Source organism: Fukomys damarensis, unplaced genomic scaffold, assembly GCF_012274545.1.
Source record: "Fukomys damarensis isolate Sample0158 unplaced genomic scaffold, DMR_v1.0_HiC HiC_scaffold_12, whole genome shotgun sequence".
Lineage (NCBI taxonomy): Eukaryota > Metazoa > Chordata > Mammalia > Rodentia > Bathyergidae > Fukomys > Fukomys damarensis.
The window spans coordinates 57,921,876-57,941,782 of record NW_022900924.1 but is presented as its reverse complement, the minus strand read 5'-3'; the positions used below and the strand labels follow the sequence as shown (position 1 = coordinate 57,941,782).

At 50.0% G+C, this 19,907-nt stretch overlaps 1 protein-coding gene and 1 pseudogene across 9 annotated transcripts in view; one reads left to right on the top strand and one right to left on the bottom strand.

Annotated features, from left to right (window-relative positions):
- Nucleotides 1–12,968, bottom strand: part of Ulk4 (unc-51 like kinase 4) — a 340,955-nt gene extending 327,987 nt beyond the window's left edge. For 3 of the 9 annotated variants that reach the window (XM_033762652.1, XM_033762654.1, XM_033762655.1), the window contains exons 1-5: nt 12,783–12,928; nt 8,581–8,753; nt 6,681–6,780; nt 3,337–3,476; nt 574–730 (exon numbers count right to left, since the gene is read on the bottom strand). In XM_033762652.1, coding sequence (XP_033618543.1) covers nt 574–730; nt 3,337–3,476; nt 6,681–6,780; nt 8,581–8,718 — 535 coding nt within the window. In that variant the 5' untranslated portion in view covers nt 8,719–8,753; nt 12,783–12,928. Of the gene's footprint in view, nt 1–573; nt 731–3,336; nt 3,477–6,680; nt 6,781–8,580; nt 8,754–12,133; nt 12,562–12,782 lie in introns of those variants that run through there. The other 6 variants (XM_033762656.1, XM_033762658.1, XM_033762653.1 and 3 more) reach the window with 6 other exon arrangements.
- Nucleotides 4,997–6,240, top strand: LOC117285740 (annotated as a pseudogene).
- Nucleotides 12,969–19,907: the final 6,939 nt, after the last annotated feature.

Sequence of the window (19,907 nt, the reverse complement as noted above, 5' to 3'; positions counted from 1 at the left end):
GCAAGAGCGGAAGTAAGTGCACGTGTGCGTGCATCACGTACACTTCCCACAAGGCTTAGCCTTAAGTGGAAACCACACGTTTCAGAGCTAGAAGGGGGAACGGGCGTGGTGGTGCACATGCCTGTAATCCCAGCACTTGAGAGGATGAGGCAGGAGGATCGCTGTGAGTTTGAGACCAGCCTGGGCTACATAAGTGAGTTAAAGGGCAATCTCAACTACATAGTGAGACCCTCTCTCAAAAAAACAAACAAACAGAGCTAGAAGGGAGATACCGTGCAGGCACCCAGGCAGATGTGGTACCCCACCAAAACCAGGGCTCTTCTTCCTGCCCCACCTCCCAGTAAGAATGCTCACTGCATGAAGTGCTGTCGCCCTTCACTCACTCAGCAAACACCACGGTGAGAGCCTCCCATGGATCCTGTGAGGCCGAGCACAAAGCCACGCCTGCACCCAGACTCCTCCCGGTCACCATACAATACCAGGGTGACAAACAGAAGTCCAGAGTCATCTCCCACCTGGGACATGGGCAGCCCACAACTAGAGTGGTGCCCTTGAGCTCCTGGGTCCACGCACCTTGGACTCTCTTTTTCATGTTCCATACGCTTTCCACACTGTCACCACCTCCTTCCTCTTCTGCCACCAAAGTGAAGAACTCTTCCAAATTCTCACCTTCCACCTTCGCCAAGCAAAAATTGCTGAACTTCAATGTCCCGGGCCCTTCCAAGAGAATCTGTGAAGATTCAGACACAAACGTTTTCAGAGACAAGTTCAATTTAGTTCACACATCCATCCACGTCCTCTTACAAATCCGTTAAAGGCCTCTAGAGGGTTGGCTTACAACTTCTATCAGAAGGAAGCAAATGAAAATGACATTTTAATAACAGAATCAACAACTGTCCAATCCCAGAGAGCACAGGGGAAACCTCTGGTTTCAGGAGAGAGAAAAATGTGTAGTCATCAGCCCACTGCATCCTCAGGTTCTGCGCCCACAGATTCAGCCAACTGAGGATCAGACATGTCTGAAGAAGTATTTGTCTGTACTGATCACGACTCCTTGTTCATTATTCCCTAGCAACACGGTGTAACAACCACTCACACACAGCACTGAACCTGCGCTGTGCTGGGTGCCCTGCAAAGCCACAGAGAGCTCACAGTACACAGGACAGGCTGGATGCAAATATGACACCACTTTCTACAGGGAGCCCAGGGCCAGGACACTCCTGAAGCCAACGGCTCTCAGGGACGACTGGGGACTGAAGGATCTGCACTGTGACATCCCAAAGCAGACTTGACACCCGTCTGCAAGCTGGTACTTGTTCATGAGGAGAACACTGTGGGCCATGGCTGGGTCCCAAGCAGAGCGTCCTGGCTGCTCACTGCCTGGCCCTGGAGAGGACAGGGACCTTGCCGAATCCTCAGGCCCTCCATGTATTCTATAAAAATGAGGTAAATGCTACTTAACTCTTCAGGATGAGCTAAGTCACGTGTTAAGTGCCAACTCTGGCAATACATGAGAAGTCATCTACTGGTCACTGAAAATTGCCAGGGAGTAGAATGGTTGTGGGCAGCTGTACTAGGTCAGGGGGCTCTGCTGTTTTTAAAGCCCAAACTCCCAGTCACAAGTACTCACTAAGGATGTCTGCAAACTCTGAGACTTGACAGGGACCAGACCACTAGTCACTGCTGGCAGAGCAAGTCTGCTTTTGTAACAGGCCCTGGGCAGCTGACCCAAAGGTCTCTGTCCTGACCACTCAGTGCTGCTGAGCACACCATCAGCTACTGGCCACACACAACCAAGGGAGTGGCTGTGCTGACAGAAACAGGAACATGGCCCAACCTCCGTCGGTACTTGTTCTAAAGCACAGGCCACATTATTCTAGCACACTGGGTCTCAACAGTTGACAAACCCCACTGAACAACTAACTTTACAGCTACAGGCAAACCACTCTTGAACCAAATGCCAGCCACGGGCTGCTTTCCCACAGCTGTGAAGTCGGCACACTTTGCATACTGCAACACGGCTGCAAAACTCAGAAGAGCTGGCCTTGACATGTGAAGGTTCTAGCCATGAACTTCGAACTTCAGTGTCTATAAGTCCAGTCACTGAGCACGGCCACAGCCACACGCTGGCTGGCACACAGCCCAAGGCTGCTTCCTGCAAACAGGGCCAGCACATGAATGACTCAAGTGAGGACATCTACTCCTCACACCAGGTTTTCTGGAGGCCTTTTTTAGGTTTCAGTGTCTTTCTGTACAGATGGCCTACAAAAATAAAGTTTAAATTTAAAAATCAAGCTTTCCATTTCATAGGCATACACTAACAGAGAAGAAATGAGAGATAGAAAAAATAAAAGGTAGAAAGAGACAAGGAAATTGCAACTAGATGGGACTTTGTAAGAAGACTGCAGCCTGTAGGACAGAGCTGAAGTAGCAAGGCCATAAACTGGCTCAGTCAGGAAAGTGAGGACCAGGAGCCTGGCCCTGAGATGAAGCCGCCATTGTCAGTCCTCAGCCAGGTTCACATTCCGCTCTACCAGGCCCATCACCACAAGGCCACAGATTGGCCCCACTGAGAGCAAACAAGAAGTTGAGTGAACCCAGAGAATGTTTAAACCACAGAGGAGGACACCAAGGCAGAGAGAGGTGGAGTAACTCACCAGGGTCACATCTATGTGCAGGCACTGATGACAACTCAAAGAGCGGGCTTAACCACCCACACGCAGAAGCACATTGGGTTATGGTGGTTAATTCTACAAAACACTGTTGATCCATTCCATCAGGAATCATACACACAGAGCCAAGAGTGCCATTTGCAAGCTAAAATAAGACTCACAAATGCGCACTGATACACAAGCTCGGGGTCCTGCTGACTGCCAGGTTCGTCACTGACAATGCACCTCAGAACTGACGCTCAACCTGCTGAGAGGCAGGGAGGAGGGACTTCACTTCCTGAAGGCACACAGCGGGTAGCCACAGTGCAGTGTAACACCACCTTTTCCCTTCCATTAAAAAAAACTGGTCAGCCGGGCATGGTAGCGCGCGCCTCTAATCCCAGCACTTGGGAGGCTGAGGCAGGAGGATCACCGTGAGTTCGAGACCAGACTGGGCTACACAGTGAGTTCCAGGTCAGTCTGAACTACAGTGAGAGCCCGTCTCAAAAAAACTGAAAAAAAAAAAAAAACAAAAAAAAAAAAAAAAAAAAAAAAAAAAAAAAAAAAAAACAGGCCCGGGGATAAAGTTCAGTGGCAAAGTACTTACCTGGCATTAACACACACACACATGCACACACTCACACAGTATCACCTTTCACATAAGTCGTTAAGCCTCGTGGATTACCTTCCCAGGAGAAACGTCACAAAAGAGAACACCGAGCTTGTGAAGATGGCGCAAGCCGGCGGTCAGGTCGACTCCAAACTCTCTCACCACATCTTCTGGGAGGTTTTCATCTTGGGCAATCACTGTCTCTAGAGAACCGCCTGTGAAGAGTTGATGAAAATCATACACCTGAGCCCAAATGGGTCACGGGGTATCTGAGGGCAACACCAGCCGACACAGGCACGGAGCATAGATAGGTGCGTGTGCAGGCACAGAAGGCCAGGTCCACACCCACGCCAGCCAGCGCCACTGCACCTGGGAGGTGAATGGGTGAGCAGGAAGGAGAGGATTACTGCCTGATCCCTCAGGACATAGAGGGCTGCGGAAATTTGTGTTGGGCCCTCCACCTCAGTCTGTGAGCACAGGCACACTGACACGCGCAGAGCAGATCCCTTGCAAAGGCGACAGCTCCGGCACAGGCAGATGATCCAGCCCTGTCTGCACCCCGAGGAGGAGACGGCCATGGGCAGCCCACACTACCACGTCGGTCAGGAGAACTTTAAAGGGTCGCAATGATACCACAGCCAAAGGCACAGCTGCCTCATGAAAGTTCAATCACAACTGCGATGATGGAAGGAAAAAGTATTTAGTTTTGTTCACTTTCTTCCAGTGGGTGAGGAATCGTCGAAATGGGCACGACCAAGCGTGCCACAGGCTATCACAGCTGTCACAGCTGCCATGCAAGGCACACAGGGACCCTGGCCACTCTGCAGGTCTGTGAAGGGGGCCAAACATGATCCCTGCCGCTGACTCAAGAAATGAACAACCTCTTATAACTTGGGTTTTATAATTTTTTTTTTGGCTTTTGAGACAGGGTCTCACTATGTAGTTCAGAGTGACCTGGAACTTACTATGTAGCCCAGGCTGGTCTCGAACTCACAGCGATTCTCCTGCCTCAGCCTCCTGAGTGCTGGGATTACAGGCATGCACCACCATGCCCGGTGGTTTTATAATTTTAAATGCCAACAGGTGAAGTAAAGACACTACACGAAAAGTTAGTGATCTTTCATTATTACTCGATATATAACTAGAATAAACTAATTGTGATACTCATTACATTTATTTTCTCTGTTAAGGTTTTAAGAGGTGAGACTGAGAGCCCAGATATTATACAGGAATTTAGACACTGTCCCCCTGTACACAGTCCCAGAAAACCGCATGAAGCTACAGCTGTGACCAGGGACTCTGATTACTGCGAGGTGTGATGTTGGTTGGTTCATCTTTGTCCTTTTCCATATTAATCTTTTATAGCTGGGGATTTAGCTCAGTGGTGCGGCCGCCTGCCTCACAAGCACAAGGTCAGGAGTTCAATCCCCCAGACCAAAAAAAAATTGCAAATCTTTTATAAAGTGCACATATCCTTTACATAGAAACAAAGATTATTTTATAAATTTATTAGCTAAATAACAGCTAGTTAACCTTTTTTATTTACTGAAAAACTTGTAAGACAAATTAATCACACTAAAATAGTCCTAAATTGTTATGTAGGTGTTTTAGTAACATACTAAAGTCCACTCCAAGTTCGATCGGTAGCGGGAGCGGACAGCAGACCCCACAGAGCCCTGAGCAGCCCCACCGCCGCAGGCCTAGTTACCATCACCCCCCGGGAGGAGCCGCAGCTGCCATCACCGCAACCATGAGCATGGAGGCAGAGACCCAGCAGCCGCCTGCCGCCCCCTCAGCGCTGCCGACACCAAGCCCCAAGCCCGGCACCACTGGGACAAGAAGGTCATCGCAACGAAGGTTTTGGGAACAGTAAAATGGTTCAATGTAAGAAACGGATATGGTTTCATCAACAGGAATGACACCAAGGAAGATGTATTTGTACACCAGACTGCCATAAAGAAGAATAACCCCAGGAAGTCCCTTCGCAGTGTAGGACATGGAGAGACTGTGGAGTTTGATGTTGTTGAAGGAGAAAAGGGTGCGGAGGCAGCAAATGTTACAGGCCCCGGTGGAGTTCCAGTTCAAGGCAGTAAATATGCAGCAGACCGTCACCATTACAGACGCTATCCACGTCGCAGGGTCCTCCACGCAATGACCAGCAGAATTACCAGAGTAGTGAGCGTGGGGAAAAGAATGGGGGATCGGAGAGTGCTCCCGAAGGCCAGGCCCAACAACGCCCGCCCTAGGCAGGCGAAGGTTCCCAGCTTACTACATCGGAGACCCTACGGGTGTCGACCACAGTATTCCAACCCCCTGTGAGGGAGAAGTGATGGAGGGTGCTGACAACCAGGGTGCAGGAGAGCGAGGCAGACAAGTGAGACAGAGTCTGTATCGAGGTTACAGACCGCGATTCCGCAGGGGCCCTCCTCGCCAAAGACAGCCTAGAGAGGACGGCAATGAAGAGGATAAGGAAACCGACGCAGACGCCCAGAGAACCCTAAACCACAAGATGGCAAAGAGACTAAAGCAGCCAAGCCACCACCTGAGAATTCGTGCTCCGAGGCTGAGCAGGGCGGGGCTGAGTAAATACCGGCTTCACATCTCTGCCATCATCCGGTTTAGTCATCCAGCAAGAAGAAACGAATATGAAATTCCAGCAATAAGAAATGAACAAAAGACTGGGAACTGAAGACCTTAAGTGCTTGCTTTTTGCCCATTGACCAGATAACTAGAACTATCTGCATTATCTATGCAGCATGGGGTTTTTATTATTTTTACCTAAAGACGTCTCTTTTTGGTAATGACAAACGTGATTTTTAAAAAAGCCTGGTTTTTCTCAATACACCTTTAAAGGTTTTAAATTGTTTCATATCTGGTCAAGTTGAGATTTTTAAGAACTTCATTTTTAATTTGTAATAAAAGTTTACAACTTGATTTTTTCAAAAAAGTCAACAAACTGCAAGCACCTGTTAATAAAGGTCTTAAATAATTGTCAAAAAAAAGTCCACTCCAAATTGAATTTCATATAATCCTTCCATCTATTTTACCATTCCCCAATTTTATTTTACCTTTCCCCAATACCTATATACCTATCAAGCAAGATTTTCAATAGTAAATAGTATCGATATTATTTCCCGTTGTAATAGAAGATTTAAAAAGAAGGTTTACACCCTTTATCAGTGATAGCAAACCTTTTAGAGACCGAGTACCCAAACTACAACCCAAAAATCACTTATTTATTGTAAAATGCCAACACTGCAATTAAACCCGAACACTGAGGTTTCAGTATAGAATAACAGCGGCTATCTGACACTCGACTGTGGGGGCTGACCAAGGGCTATGCGCCCATTGCAGCACACCAGCCAAGACTTGCCATTGCTTCCCTGTATCTTCCCATACAGCTTCCTACGTAGGCTCACCTGTGCAGAGTTCCACGACCAGCCAGAGGTGGTTGCTGGTCTCGTACCACTCATGGAAAGTTACAATATTCTTGTGTTTAATTTCATGGGTGAGGCGGACCTGCAGAAACACAGCATTTAGGCTTTGTCCATGTTGGATTAAAAATCTAAGTCAATAACTTAATTAAAATGATAATATTCTTAAAAAAACAGCATGCACTCTCAAAAAGAACGCATCTTTTTTCTTTAACCCTTGCACCTAAGTAAACACTAATATGTAACTGGGAAATGGATAAAGAAACGTATTTACAGGTATTAGAAATAATGGTTAGGAGGGCTGATCACATGGGAAAATGCTAACATACAATCTTTCAGTGCGTGTTTGGGCTGGAAGTGCCGCTTTACGGCACAGAACCTGCTCAACATGCACGAGGCCCTGGATTCAATTCCCAGCACTGCAGAAGGGAGAACACACATTTTATAAATACAAGCTGCAGAACAATAATTTCTAGGAAATAACCAGAAGATTTACACAGAAGTAGCTGCTGCTGGTAGTGAAAGTACAGGTGTTCTTGACTTACAACTAGTTACACTCAAAAGATCCATGACAAGGTGAAAATATAAAACAAACATGGAGCTGCTACTAACGTAGCAAGACACTGTCTCAAAAGAAAATAATCTCTTCTTTTGTTTGTTTTGGTTTTTGGTTTTTGGCTTTTTGAGGCAGGGTTTCCCTTTGTAGTTCAGGCTGGCCCTGAACTCACTATGTAGCCAAGGCTGGCCTTGAACTCGCTGCAATCCTCCTGCCTCAGCCTCCCAAGAGCTGGGATTACAGGCATGCGCCACCACACCCAGCTCAAGAGAAAATAGTATTTAAAAACACCTAACCCACCAAACATCATAGCCTAGCTTACCCTAAAGGTATTTGGTACAAAAAGCCCTGGTTTTCTGGCCTATTAATGAACTCAGGGTCTTCACACTGAGTTACACCTCAACCCAGAGCCAGACACAGGCAGAAACGCAGCACGAGGTGACACACACTGGTACTGGAGTGAGCACAGGGAGGCTGTGTTCAGAGCAGCAAGTGTCACCCTCAGGCTCACTGCTGGCCCCTCGTGATACCACAGGTCACCTCCCAGGCACGATAAGATGGGGGAGGCAGAGGTCCCAGGCAGCAGGTGCAAAGCCCTAGCCCTGAGGCCCCAGGGACCCAGCATGGGGGCTTCTGGGACTGGACAGTAAGCCCAGGAGCATGTGTCCTAGAGTCACCAGGGAGGGAACTGCGGCTCAGACTAGGAGATGTGACAGGAGGGAAAGGGCTGATCCTTCAGGGACCAGAAACAAGGTGACAAGTGGACCCTGCAGAACCAAAGATTGGCTCGTCACAGTCTCATTTCCTGAGGTAGTACCAGAGATTGAACCCAGGGCCTCTGCACTGAGCTACAGCCTCAGCCCTTGTTCTACTTTTTATCTTGAAACAGGGTCTCACTGAATCATTAAGTTGCCTCCCTTCTCCCCAGCTTCCCAGAGCTCTGGGATGACCGGCTGTGTCACAGATCTCTGTGTGGATGATCACAGTAAACCCTCAGGCCTAAGGTGGGTCCTACTACTTTCTGTCTGGATTCTCCACTCTGGTGTGCCCGGGGCTGAAGGACCCTTGGACGACCGCCCTGGACACGCTCGCCACATTGGTTCCAGCACACGATGGATGCTTCACTTTGCTGGGACCTGGTGCCTGCTCCCATATCACCTTCCCAGGGCAACACCCTCTCCATGGGGGCTCAAGGCTCCTCTGCTGAGGCAGTGGCCAGCGATTCCATCAGGACCAGGTTTACAGAGAAGGGCAGCTTCGATCCTGACACCTCTGCCCCTCTCCTGTCGCAGCTGTCTGTCCCCGTGGAAGGAGAGGCACTTGACTCACCCAGTTGGTAATCTCAGGCCTCTTGCATTTCTCGGTACAAAGAATGGCCACGAAGTTGATCGTCCCCTTCCGTCGCCCTTTATAGACAACAGTCTTGCTTCCTCTGCCGATCTCCTCATACAGGATAAAGTTTTCCATCTTGGGCCAACAGCTCACATGAGATCAAACAGCATCTAAAGGTAAACAGCGGCACAAGAGAGCAAGTCATTAGCAGAGACTGCTTAGCCTGGGGTACTTCAAATCTAAATAAACCTAATAATCCTACAAATCCATAGAATCCATCTGCTGGTGCTGGAACTTGCATGGTTTTTTTATAAACAAAACTAAAGAAGCCAGGGATTTAGCTCAGTGGCACTGTACCTGCCTCACAAGCACAAGATCCTGCATTCTATCCCTGGTATTGGAAACAAAACTAAAGAGATAAATAAAAGATACATTCACAAATCAATGTTCATCATCCTAGCAACAAGATCTTAAACTGAAAAGAGCTTTTGGGAACACAAGTAACAAACTCAGGGAATGAATGAGATTTTCTTCTACTGTGCTATCTTTCTTGATTTTTCTTTTACAATGGAAACTTGGTCCAACAGAGAGCAGAGGCCATATCTGCATGACAGGCTAACATGTGCCCCCTAAACACCACCAGCTATGAGAAGTAAACAAAACAACGGATGTATGAATGCTTTGGAGAAACACATGGAGCATCACACTCCACCAGACAGGGACGGAGCCAGCGCAGGGATATCCGGAGTTGTGGTCAGCAAAGTCCTGGCTCACAGGACACAGACTGGGACACGATATGCCTGGCACCAGCTTCCGTGACTCCAGTGAGGGGATGGAGCCACAAGGCTTGCTCTATTACTGATTCCCCACTCGGACAGAGACCCTGCAGCCACCACAGAGCTTCATCGACCCAGCAGCCACTGAAATGCTCGTTATGTATGGAAGAGGCCTCTGTCCTCAGTCAGGAACTGTGCTTTCCACCAAGCATTTCACCCTCCAGACTCAGGGATACACGGTTAAACAAGTTCGGGTTCTTGGCCATATTTGTTTTTCATTTCATGAGTGAATAAGGGCTTCGTATAATTTTTTATCAGGCTAGATTAAATGTAGAATTAAAATAGAACAACAAAATTAGAATCACAAACAAGAGGGCTGGGGCTTTAGCTCAATGGTTCTGTCACCTGCCTGGCAAGTGCAAGGTCCTGAGTTCGATCCCCAGTACAAAAAAAACAAAAAAAAGAATGACAAACAACACAAGTGTGTTATCAAAGTACTCTAAAATCTTTCAGATACCAGTGTCTCTGAAGTGGGTACGCATGTTCAACTACTTGAAAGCCTTCCAGAAACCCAGTGGACAGGACTATCAAAGCGTCTCACTGCACACCTTAAAAGTATCATTTGCCAATCATATCTCAACAAAGCTGGAGGAAAAAGAACATAAATTTACCATATTCCATTCCTTTTTTGAAAAAACATTTCCCAGAAATTACCCAAGCAGTAAGATATCCTCTTGAAACACGACCTGCATTTCACCTGGCATCAGCAAGGCAGAGCCCCTAACAAAACCGCTCTGAAATAAAAGAGCAACAAGTTCAGGGCTGAAGTTTCTCTCTAGGGCACCAAAAACATTCTGTAACTCACTTGTGGCCATGGTTACACAACTTCCTGACTACAATGAAAACCTCTGAATGGTGCACTTTAAAGGGTGACTTCACATTATGTGCATGGTACCTCATTTCCTCTCAAGGGGGCAATAAATAGCATCAAGCATAGGTGACAAAGGTAAAAATAAATGCAACTGCACCAAAATCAGGACTCTGGCACCAGAACGAAGGACACCCGTGGGATGGAGAGAGGACACACAGTTACACGTCCCAGGAGGCTGACATCCAGAGCACTCAACAAAGGCTTACAACTCAACAGGAACTTCATGCTACCTGGGCAAGAAATCTGAATCCACTTTTTTCCAAAAAAGATATATCAAGTATCAACAAGCACATAAAAAAATGTGACACTGCTTATCAAAGCAAATCAAAACCACAGCGAGCTTTCACACCATCTAGGGAGCCATGATGAACACAAAAACACAAAAGCACAACAGCAAGCGTTAGCCAGAATGGAGAGAAACGAGGTGCATGCACCGCTACTGCAGTGTGGCTCAGAAATCTCAAAGGAAACCCTGGGGTTACACTCCCAGCACTCTGGGAGGCTGAAGCAGGAGGATCCAAAGTTCAAATCCAGCCTGGGCAACTTAGGAAGACCATCTCAAGATTTTAAGAAAATAAGATCAAAAGGACTAGTAACGCAGCACAGTGCAACGGCTCAGCACTGCATGCATGGGTGCAGTACCACTGGGGGAATTAGTCAGCTTTCCCATTACTGGACACACTGCCCACAACTCAGAGGGGAGGAGGGGTTTCTGTGACTGGGCTCAGAGGATTTGGTCCATGGTGGGCTGGCACAAACATCATGGTGGAAGGCGCGGCACAGAAAAGCTGCTCAGCTTGCAGAGGCCACGGAGCAGGGGAGAAGGGGCAGGGACAGACACAGACCCCCAAGGCCATGCCTGTGGGGCTCTCAGACGCCCAGAAGTGGGCTGTACTAATCCCCGGGAGCTCAATGAAGCACTACAAAGGCAGTGACTGTGTGTGGAGCCCTGGGGACTTTAGGAAGTTGGGCCAGCCAGGCACCAACTAAGGGCAGAGTGCTGGCAGCACGAGGAGGGCACAGCCGGTGACCTTACGGGTACAAACGTTCAACTGCAAGATGAAGAGTTCTGGTGAGAACAATATGACGGTAGCTAATGCTACTGAACCAGACGCTTAAAAATCCTCACCATGAGCTTGTCATGGTGGCACACACCTGTAATCCCAGCACTCGGGAGGCTGAGGCAGGAGGATCACTGAGTTTGAGGCTTGTCTGGGCTAAAGGGAGTTGAAGGCCAGCTTGAATTACAGAGAAAGACCCTGTCTCAAAAACCAAACCAAAAATCCTTACTGTGGTAATCTCTACAGGTTTTAAAAATAAAATGTAAAGAGCAATACACTACCTCAAGTAAAAAAAGTCATGTTTTTAGATTTTAAAAAAGGTCTTATAGTTCCTGTTCCAATGACTCAATTCTACTGTTTCGGCAGGAAAGCAGCATAACTGAGTGCACTGGGTTCCATTAAGAATGTTACTTAGAGAGTCATGCATGTCTACAATACCAGCACTTGGGAGGCTGAGGCAGGACAATCTACTTGAGTTTGAGGCCGGCTACACAGTGAGCCTGTCACAAAGAAAAAAATTCCTATTTAGAGAAAAAAAATAAGCCAGATCACGGACAAACATCTCACGTTCTCCCAAATATCTACAATCTAAAAATGATGGCAATAAAATAGCAGGAAAGCTATCATTAGACAAGACAAATAGAATACAGGAGGGGTGTGAGGGTTGAGTAATGGGGGATAAACAGGCTCAAGCTACATTACACTCACTGAAACCTCTCCAAATGTGAAACTGCTGGGGGGGTCCTGTATGTTACAAATCTCCCAAAATGAAACCCGCTAACCTGGGAGGCCAGATGGGAAGACTGTGAGGCCTAACTGGCCTCGCTTGGCACGAAAGAGGGCGTGCAAGGGGGCTGAGAAGTAACGTGGAGAGCCTGCCGTCTGCCCGACAGGGACGTGGAGGGAGGAGATAGCCTGTGCCCGTGACTGAGGGGTTAAAGCCCAGGCGCCAGTCACTCGGGGCCCTTGGTCGAAGGGGGCCGGGGCCCCTGTCCCTCCACACGTTGGCCTGATTTTCTTTACTCTTCGTCCTCGTCACGCCCGGGCAGGTTCGCGCTCCAGGCTGGCCCCTAAGTACAGCCAACGCTCAAGAGACGTGAGGGAAAGCCGTTGTTCGGGGCTGAAACTTCCCCAGGGAAGGCCTTCCGAAACCCGAAGCCTCCTCTCGCAGACCGAACGACACCGGCAGCTGCCGAGCGAAGAGGGGCCCCTCCTCTTCATCCAGTGATAATAGGGACCATTCCACACCATGTGATAAGGTACACACATGACCATTCCTGTAACTAATCCTAAACTTCTGGGTACTTGGCCGCCCCGCAGCGCGTCCAGCCCGTGGCCTCGGAGGCGACGAAGCCAAGCAGGCCGGGGCAGGGGCCCCGGACCAAAGTGTGAGCCTCGAGTCGGATCACTGACTCCTCCGACGCCACGAACCTGGTCAGCCGCACCCTCCGCGCCTGGCTAGCCCTCTAGTCTCCCAGGCAGCGCGCGACGCCGAAAGAACGAGCGCTGACTGGCCGGCCGGCACGCGCTCCCATTGGCCGGAAATCGGAAGTGAGTGGGCGGGCCGCTCTGGGCTAGCCCAATGGCCCTGACCGGGAGGGAACAGCAGGCGGTAGGCGGGACTCACCTTTGCGCGGCCAGCCGAGATCCCTCCGCCTTTTAACGGACCTGGCCCGTCTCCATGGTAGCACGCAGAACACCGGAAGAAGGCCAGGGCGCTGATTGGCTGAGCCTCCGGTCCCCACCGCCTACATACCGGAAGTGGGGGTGCTATAGGCGAGACTGGATGTTGTGCTGACTGGGCGGAACTCCCGGACTGTGTCAGGAGGGTTATCCCTGGTCCCCGTGGGCCCCCATGTTCTCTGTCCCCCTCCCAAGAGTTTGGATTCGTGGGTGCCGGGAGGACACCTCGAGATCCTCACGGTCGGAGACGAGCGGGCTTTGTAACAAGGAGCCCGTCCGGAGTTGCTTGAACTCGCAGAGCCCACTCGGGCTCGTCGGAACCAGCGCGCCCTCTTACTCCGTGGGAGCCTGCGCTGTGGCTTTCACACCCACTTCACACGTGCACCCCCGGCGCTTTTCAGATTCCTGGCGTCTGGAGAGAGTTAAAAGCATCATGCCACCGTGATGCATACACACGTGTTTATAGCAGCACAGTTTGTAATAGCTAAATCTTGGAACCTGCCCGTATGCCCATCAACAGATGCATGGATAAAACAGATGCATTGTATACAATGGAGTACTGTTGTGGTAAAGGATAGATGAGTCATTTGTAGGTAAATGGATGCATCTTCAGACCATAACCTTAAGTGAAATAAATCAGACACACAAAGTTAAAATCGAATTGATTCTCCTGTGCAAGAAACTCAAAGGGTAAATAAGCATAATGGATAGACATTAGGAAGTAGGAAGAACCGGTTCAAATGGGAAGGGGAACAAGGAAAGGTGAAAGAAGGGACAAGGAAAAAAGAATGGAAGAAAAAAATAGAAACAAACCTTTTGTAAATGGGGAGGAAAAGAAGAGTTGAAGGGAGGGAATGGGAATGGGTGCAGGTCAATATGTATGACAAATATGTACTAATAAAGTCTAAAACACATTTCTGCCCCCACAGAACTTGGGGTCCTGTGGATCTGATGGGGCCTGAGGTGCACATTTCCATTTGGTGGCAGAAATTGTGGTCCGAGTCAATTAGCCCTTCCCACCCAAGTGACTCTCATCTCCTGTTATTCTGCTTCCAACTCCTGGAGCTGCCTCAGTCTTACCTTTCTATGCCTTTGACAGCTTCGGTATGAAAGCCTTTCCTCGTGGACCGCTCCCACACTAGCTAAGACATTAAATCTGATGAAATGTGTCTGGCTTGTTCTAAGTTTTGATGAATGGTCCCACATGTCTGAACAGCATCACATCCTGGGATTTCTTAGCAAAGTTTCCTTGGGTATTTCCAGGCCCATCATGCACCGCCTAAGACAGGCATGTGCATCTGATGAATACAAAGTCCATTGCCTTGGTCAGATTTTCAAAGTACCCCAGCAAAGTATAAGAATCCCTTTGATAGATAATTTTAAGACACCATCCCAGAAGCCAAGCTAGAGAAAAGCACGCACACCACTCAGTGGCCACCACTGGTCCAGACATAAGACCTTAGCAAGCATCTGTTCGATTTCAAAAAGACAGTGAAAATCAGCAGAGTGTTGTTAGGTTCCAGGAAGCAGAAACAGCAGCTTCTGGATTGCTTACATTCCAGGCATCTGTGGAATGACCTTGAAAATGCAAAGTGCTTAACACTGAGCATAGAATATTACAGTTTGTGGACAGAAAGAGGAAGAAGATGACATGCACAGATTTGCTCACATAGTGAAGATCTCCCAACAGTCCCTTTTGGGGGCAGGGAGGTGGGTGTGAGAGGGTGGGGGGGTGGGCTCAGTTTGGAGGGAGAGAGTTGATGCAAGAGGTGAGTCTTTTCTGTGTCTTGAATTGGGCACCACATGCTCTACGCGTGTATCATCTCGTCTAGAGGAGTCCATACTTCCAGATGATGCACTGTGCATGTAGGCACAATCATGCTAAATGTGCGTTCTGTGTATGATGTATGGAACATGTGCACACATGTAGACTATGTAGACGTGTGTGCCTGTGCCGCGTACATAAAACATCTGCACAGACAAGACGCGGTGGGCACCTCTCCCGCTGCACAGCCCCCTTGACCAAGGACCATGGGAAGCCCTTTGGCTTTGCCCTCCCCTCTTCCCTGGCTGGAGGAAAGACCTTGGGGACCAGCACCTGGCTGGGGACCCCACTGACTACTGCCTCCGGAATGGTGACCTCCTGCACGCTCCCCAGCCTACAAGCGACTCCACTTCCAATGTTTACCTCAAGCAATGTGAGCAAGCTGCAGGGTATTAGAATTTGGAGTTTTCTGTAGCAGCCCTAGACCGGGCTCCCAGCATTCCGTGCGCGTGGAGGGGAAGAGAGAGGCTGCACACCCCTTTGCCCAGAGGGAGGCCAGTTCCGTCCCTTTCCTCACACTCCAGGCACACACAAAGGGCTGCCCTCACTCCCCAGCCTTGACCAGCAGTTCTTGTTTCACCTGAGGACAGACTTCCACAGAACAAGTTGGTGTCAAAGGTTTAAACTTTCCTCCGTGGTTTTTAAATTATTGTTACTAAGCCTTCTATGGTGGCACACACCTGTAATTCCAGAACCTGGGGGACTGAGGCAGAAGGACTGCCATGTGTTTGAGGCCAAGCTGGACAACACAGTGAGTCCCTGAAACAAAATAGCAAGTAATTAATTTGTTAAAAATATTGCTATTAATAGTAGTATTGAGCACTGGCTTAGACTGCCGGGCTCTACCACTGAGCAACACCCCCAGCCTGAGAAATAATGTTTAAATTTAGAAAGCTGTTTCCTATTTGGAGATTCGACATTTGCTATTTTTCTGATCTCATTGATTCACTATTTTATAGAAAACTGTTTAATCCGTGCAGAATTTATTTTGGTGATCACTGGGAATGAGGTTATAACTTTATCACTCAGAATAATTACCCAATTATATCACCACTAAAATTCTTTTCCTGGGAATTTGCAATGGCTCCCTTGTGCTAGACCAACTCTTAAATGTATGGATTAAGGTCTGTTTCTAGCTTGTTCATTTGCTCCACTGAGCTATTTTTACACTAGTGGGAGATAGTTCTTAATTGTGGTTTTAAATTTTTATAACAAAGAAGAAAGAAAAGGACTTGCAGTGCTGGGCAGTCAGCTCACAGCCTCTTGGCAGGGGCTCAGGTAGGAGGATCTCTGGAGCCCAGGAGTTAAGGGAGGGCTGGACTAAAAAACAAGTCACTGCAGGGTCGAGGATTTAACTCAGTGGTTCTGGCGCCTATCCCCCAAGCTCAAGGTCCCAACTGATCCCCGGTTCCAAAAAAAAATTAACTGCGGGGAGTGAGGGATTATAGAGAAGCCAAGGGGACGCAGTGACCGGGAGTCCTTAGGGCAGGGTGGCTGGGCCCCAGAGCTTCACCGGGGCGGGTCCTGCATGGAGAGCACTGAGTTAGGAGGGAAAGTCCTCCAGGGGCTGAGAACCCGGAGCCAAGCCCTGGGCCTTCCCCTCCAGGCGATCCAGGACCCACTGGTGCGCTCCATACTGGCCACTCCCAGGGCAGGGAGCAGTGAGAGCCCCGCCCCAAGCTGCTGTGGGAACTCAGGCCCTGTGCTGGGCGCGCAGGCAGGCGAGGCCGGCCTGCGTCTTGGTGACTAGGAACACAGGTCTCCTCATACTGGGGTCTTCTGGCCTCCTCAACCTCACATCCCGTCCTCCAGCGTGGGATCCCTGGGAAAGTGCTCTCAGCCGGGGCTGGGGAGCGGGACAGGTCCCGGAACAGCCGGCCCAGCAAGGTGACAGCCACCTGGAACCCTGGGGCTCTGCCACTCGCTGCCCCCAGGCGTCCGCCCTGCAGCGGGCTGCAGGCTGAGTGTCCCATGCGGCGGCCGAGAGGAGCCTGATCTCCAGGCCCAGGCTGACATTTGAATGTCCATCGTGGAGGAAGAAGCATGCAGCGGGCGGATCAAGGAACCAGGAGAGACTCACCGGGTGCCCGGTTGCTCTGAGCCCTGAGGCATCCCTAGCCCACAGTCCCCACGACAACCCTACCCCGAGATTCCCTGTGAACTCAGTGAACCCACGCCGTAACATGAACGGCCTCTGGGCCACCATGGGCCGAGCCCCAGCCTGGAAGCCGGTCCAGACATTCCCCGGGCTGAGTCCAAGTACCAGTGTTCCTTCATCCTTCCTGATCCTTCAAGCCTAGGTCTCCAGCCCTCCGCGGGCATCTGTCAGCTGCTGGTATTTTGCAGTGTGTTCCAGTCTTGCTTAAATCAGTGCGTGTCCAACTCTATTGCTTCTAAAAAAGAACCCTGACTGGGATGGGGGTTTAGCTTAGTGGTTCCAGCATGATTTCGATCCCCGGTACCAAAAGCAAAATTAAAAAAAAAAAAAAAAAAAAAAAAAGAATGCTGGCTAACACAGGAAAAGGGGCCTGTGGCCAAAAAGGTCTCAGATATGGAAGAAATTCAGAGTGGATAATCCATTCTGCCTGGGGATGAAGATGATGACATCCTGTTTTGTGTTTTCTCTTTGTTTTTATTTTGTCACTGGGGATTGAACCCAGGGCCTTTGCACTGAGCTACATTCCCAGTAGTTTAAAAAATCTTTTTATTGTGACAGAGGTTCTTGTTAAGTCGTTCAATTGCCCAGGCTGGGCTCAAACTTGCGATCCTCCTGCCTCAGCCTCACAGTGTGCTGAGATGAAGCCCAGCTCATTTTAAAGTAAGGAAACTTGGCAGCCATTAGCAGAATGTTGGAAACCAACTTTTATTTGTTTTTTGTTTGTTTGTTTTTGGTACCAAGGATTAAACTCAGGACCTTGTGCTTGGAAGGTAGGCGACAGCACCACTGAGCTAAATCCCCAGCCCTGGAAACCAATTTTTAAATCATTGTTTGTCTGTAGTCACAGGGGATAAATACTCTTTAGGAAAAAGGCTGTGAGCAGTAAGCTACGGCCCAGGGTCCAGGCATAAACACTTGCGATCCACGGAGACTTGAAGACTTGTGGGTAGAGAGCCCTGTAGAGACAAGGCTTCCTGAGCCCTTGATTCGGGTGCTGAGTCCCACATTAGGGGCGCCCTCACTCTGTCCTTGGCGTGGCCGTGGTTGGAGGTGTCACGTGCAAGGCTGGAAGCCGGGGCCGGCACAGCTCAGGCTCTGTGGACAGTTGCTCCTGAGGCCCAGAAACGCCTGCCTGTCAGCCTGTCCCTCCCTCACCTCCCACAGGCCCGAAAGGCTCAATCCCCACACAGAGACCAGGCCTCCCGCGCAAGCCCGTGGGAGGGGACACCCTCAGAACCCCACAGCCTCCCCAAGGGCCCTCCCAGCCCACAGTGGGCAGAGGACGAGGCAAGAGTTTGCCTTCTCCCACTGATGAATAGCACACCGTTGGTGCTACTGGTGTTTAATTGACACCTAGATGGGGTGCCGTGTGACCCTCTCATGGGAGGACACGTCGTGTGCTGTTTAAATCAGGCGTCACACACCTACTTCCTATCACAGATAATATCCATGTGGTAAAACACCCAAAATCCTTCGCTCTAAGCCACACGTGATCCCAGCTCCCGAGGCAGGAAGATCACAAATTCAAGGCCAGCTTGCAGTTTAGCATGACTCTGGGTCAAAAAGGAGGGGAAGGAGGCTGGGGGTGTAGCCCAGTGTTAGAATGCTTGCTGGGCATGAGAAGGACCCAGGTTCAAGCCCATCCCCACACACAGATCCTCCCTTCTGGCTTTTTTGAAATACGCGGTGCATTGTGGTTATCGAGAGCCACCTTAGTGTGCAACAGAGCCACAGAAGCTGTCTCTCTCATCAAACCCGAACTCAGCAGTGGCCACGGATCACGGTTGGCAGATTCCACATTCATGTGAGATCAGGCGGCAAACCTGGCCCCAGGGCCGCCCACTCCCAGCTCTGTGCCACCAGTGCAACCACAGGGCCCAGAATGACATTGCGCAGGGCCGGGCATGGCGTAGACAGAATCGGGAAGGCAGGTGCGGCTGGCCTTCAACCCCAGATGTGCACATTTTCTGGATTGGCGGGAAAGCCGAGCCCCGAGAAAATGTGAAAAACTTTGTCCTTTTGAGTTTCAGGCAGCCCAGCTGTCCACGTAAGCAGGACCGTCCCTCGGAAGCATGAAGGCAGGGCCGTATACATCCCTTCCATGCAGGCTGCAGTGTCCCAGATTTTCGGCCTCTCGCCCCTCCCATGTGCTCGCTGAGTGGCTGTGGTGGGACAGACTCTTCCTTCACCCAGGAGCCAGCGAGGGCCACAGGAGTGCCCAGGACCCTGGATGGAGCCTGCTTACCTCAGGAGTCTACTCAGTGGACCCAGGTGGACACCAGGTGGCCCGGGAACCCTGGGACAGGAGCTGCTGACCGAGCGGAGTCACCACCACCCACCAGCCAGAAAGAGGGGTGTGCCTGCACCTCCCCAGGCCTGAGAGCTGTTTACCCCTCCCGTTTGCCTCTTCTTCGTTTATACCCAGGGCCCTCACACTGAGCTACAGCCCTGGCCCCTTTCCATTTCCATTTTGAAACAGGGTCTCACTAAGTTGCCCGGCTGGGCTCACATGTGTGATCCTCCTGCCTCAGCCTCCCAGAATGCTAAGACTACAGGTGTGTGCCCCCATGCCCGGCCATGCACGCCTCCTGTGGATACATGTCTAACCTATAGCTTTTTCTTCATGGGGAGTTCCCTTTGGGCACCCGATTAGAAAGAAAACTCCAGGCCTGGCTTACAACTTGCTCTGCATGGCATGGAAAGCAGAGATGACAACAGACCTTCCGTGGGGGACCCCAACAGCAGATCCGCTTGGCTGGATGCTGAGAGACAGAAGCCAAGGGCGGCGGAATGCATGGCAGGATCCTATGGACCTGGGACAGCTCCGGGTCCTGGTCCCCTCTGAGCTCCTGCCCAGTCCTGGCCCTGTGCCCTGGGATGCACAGCCAGT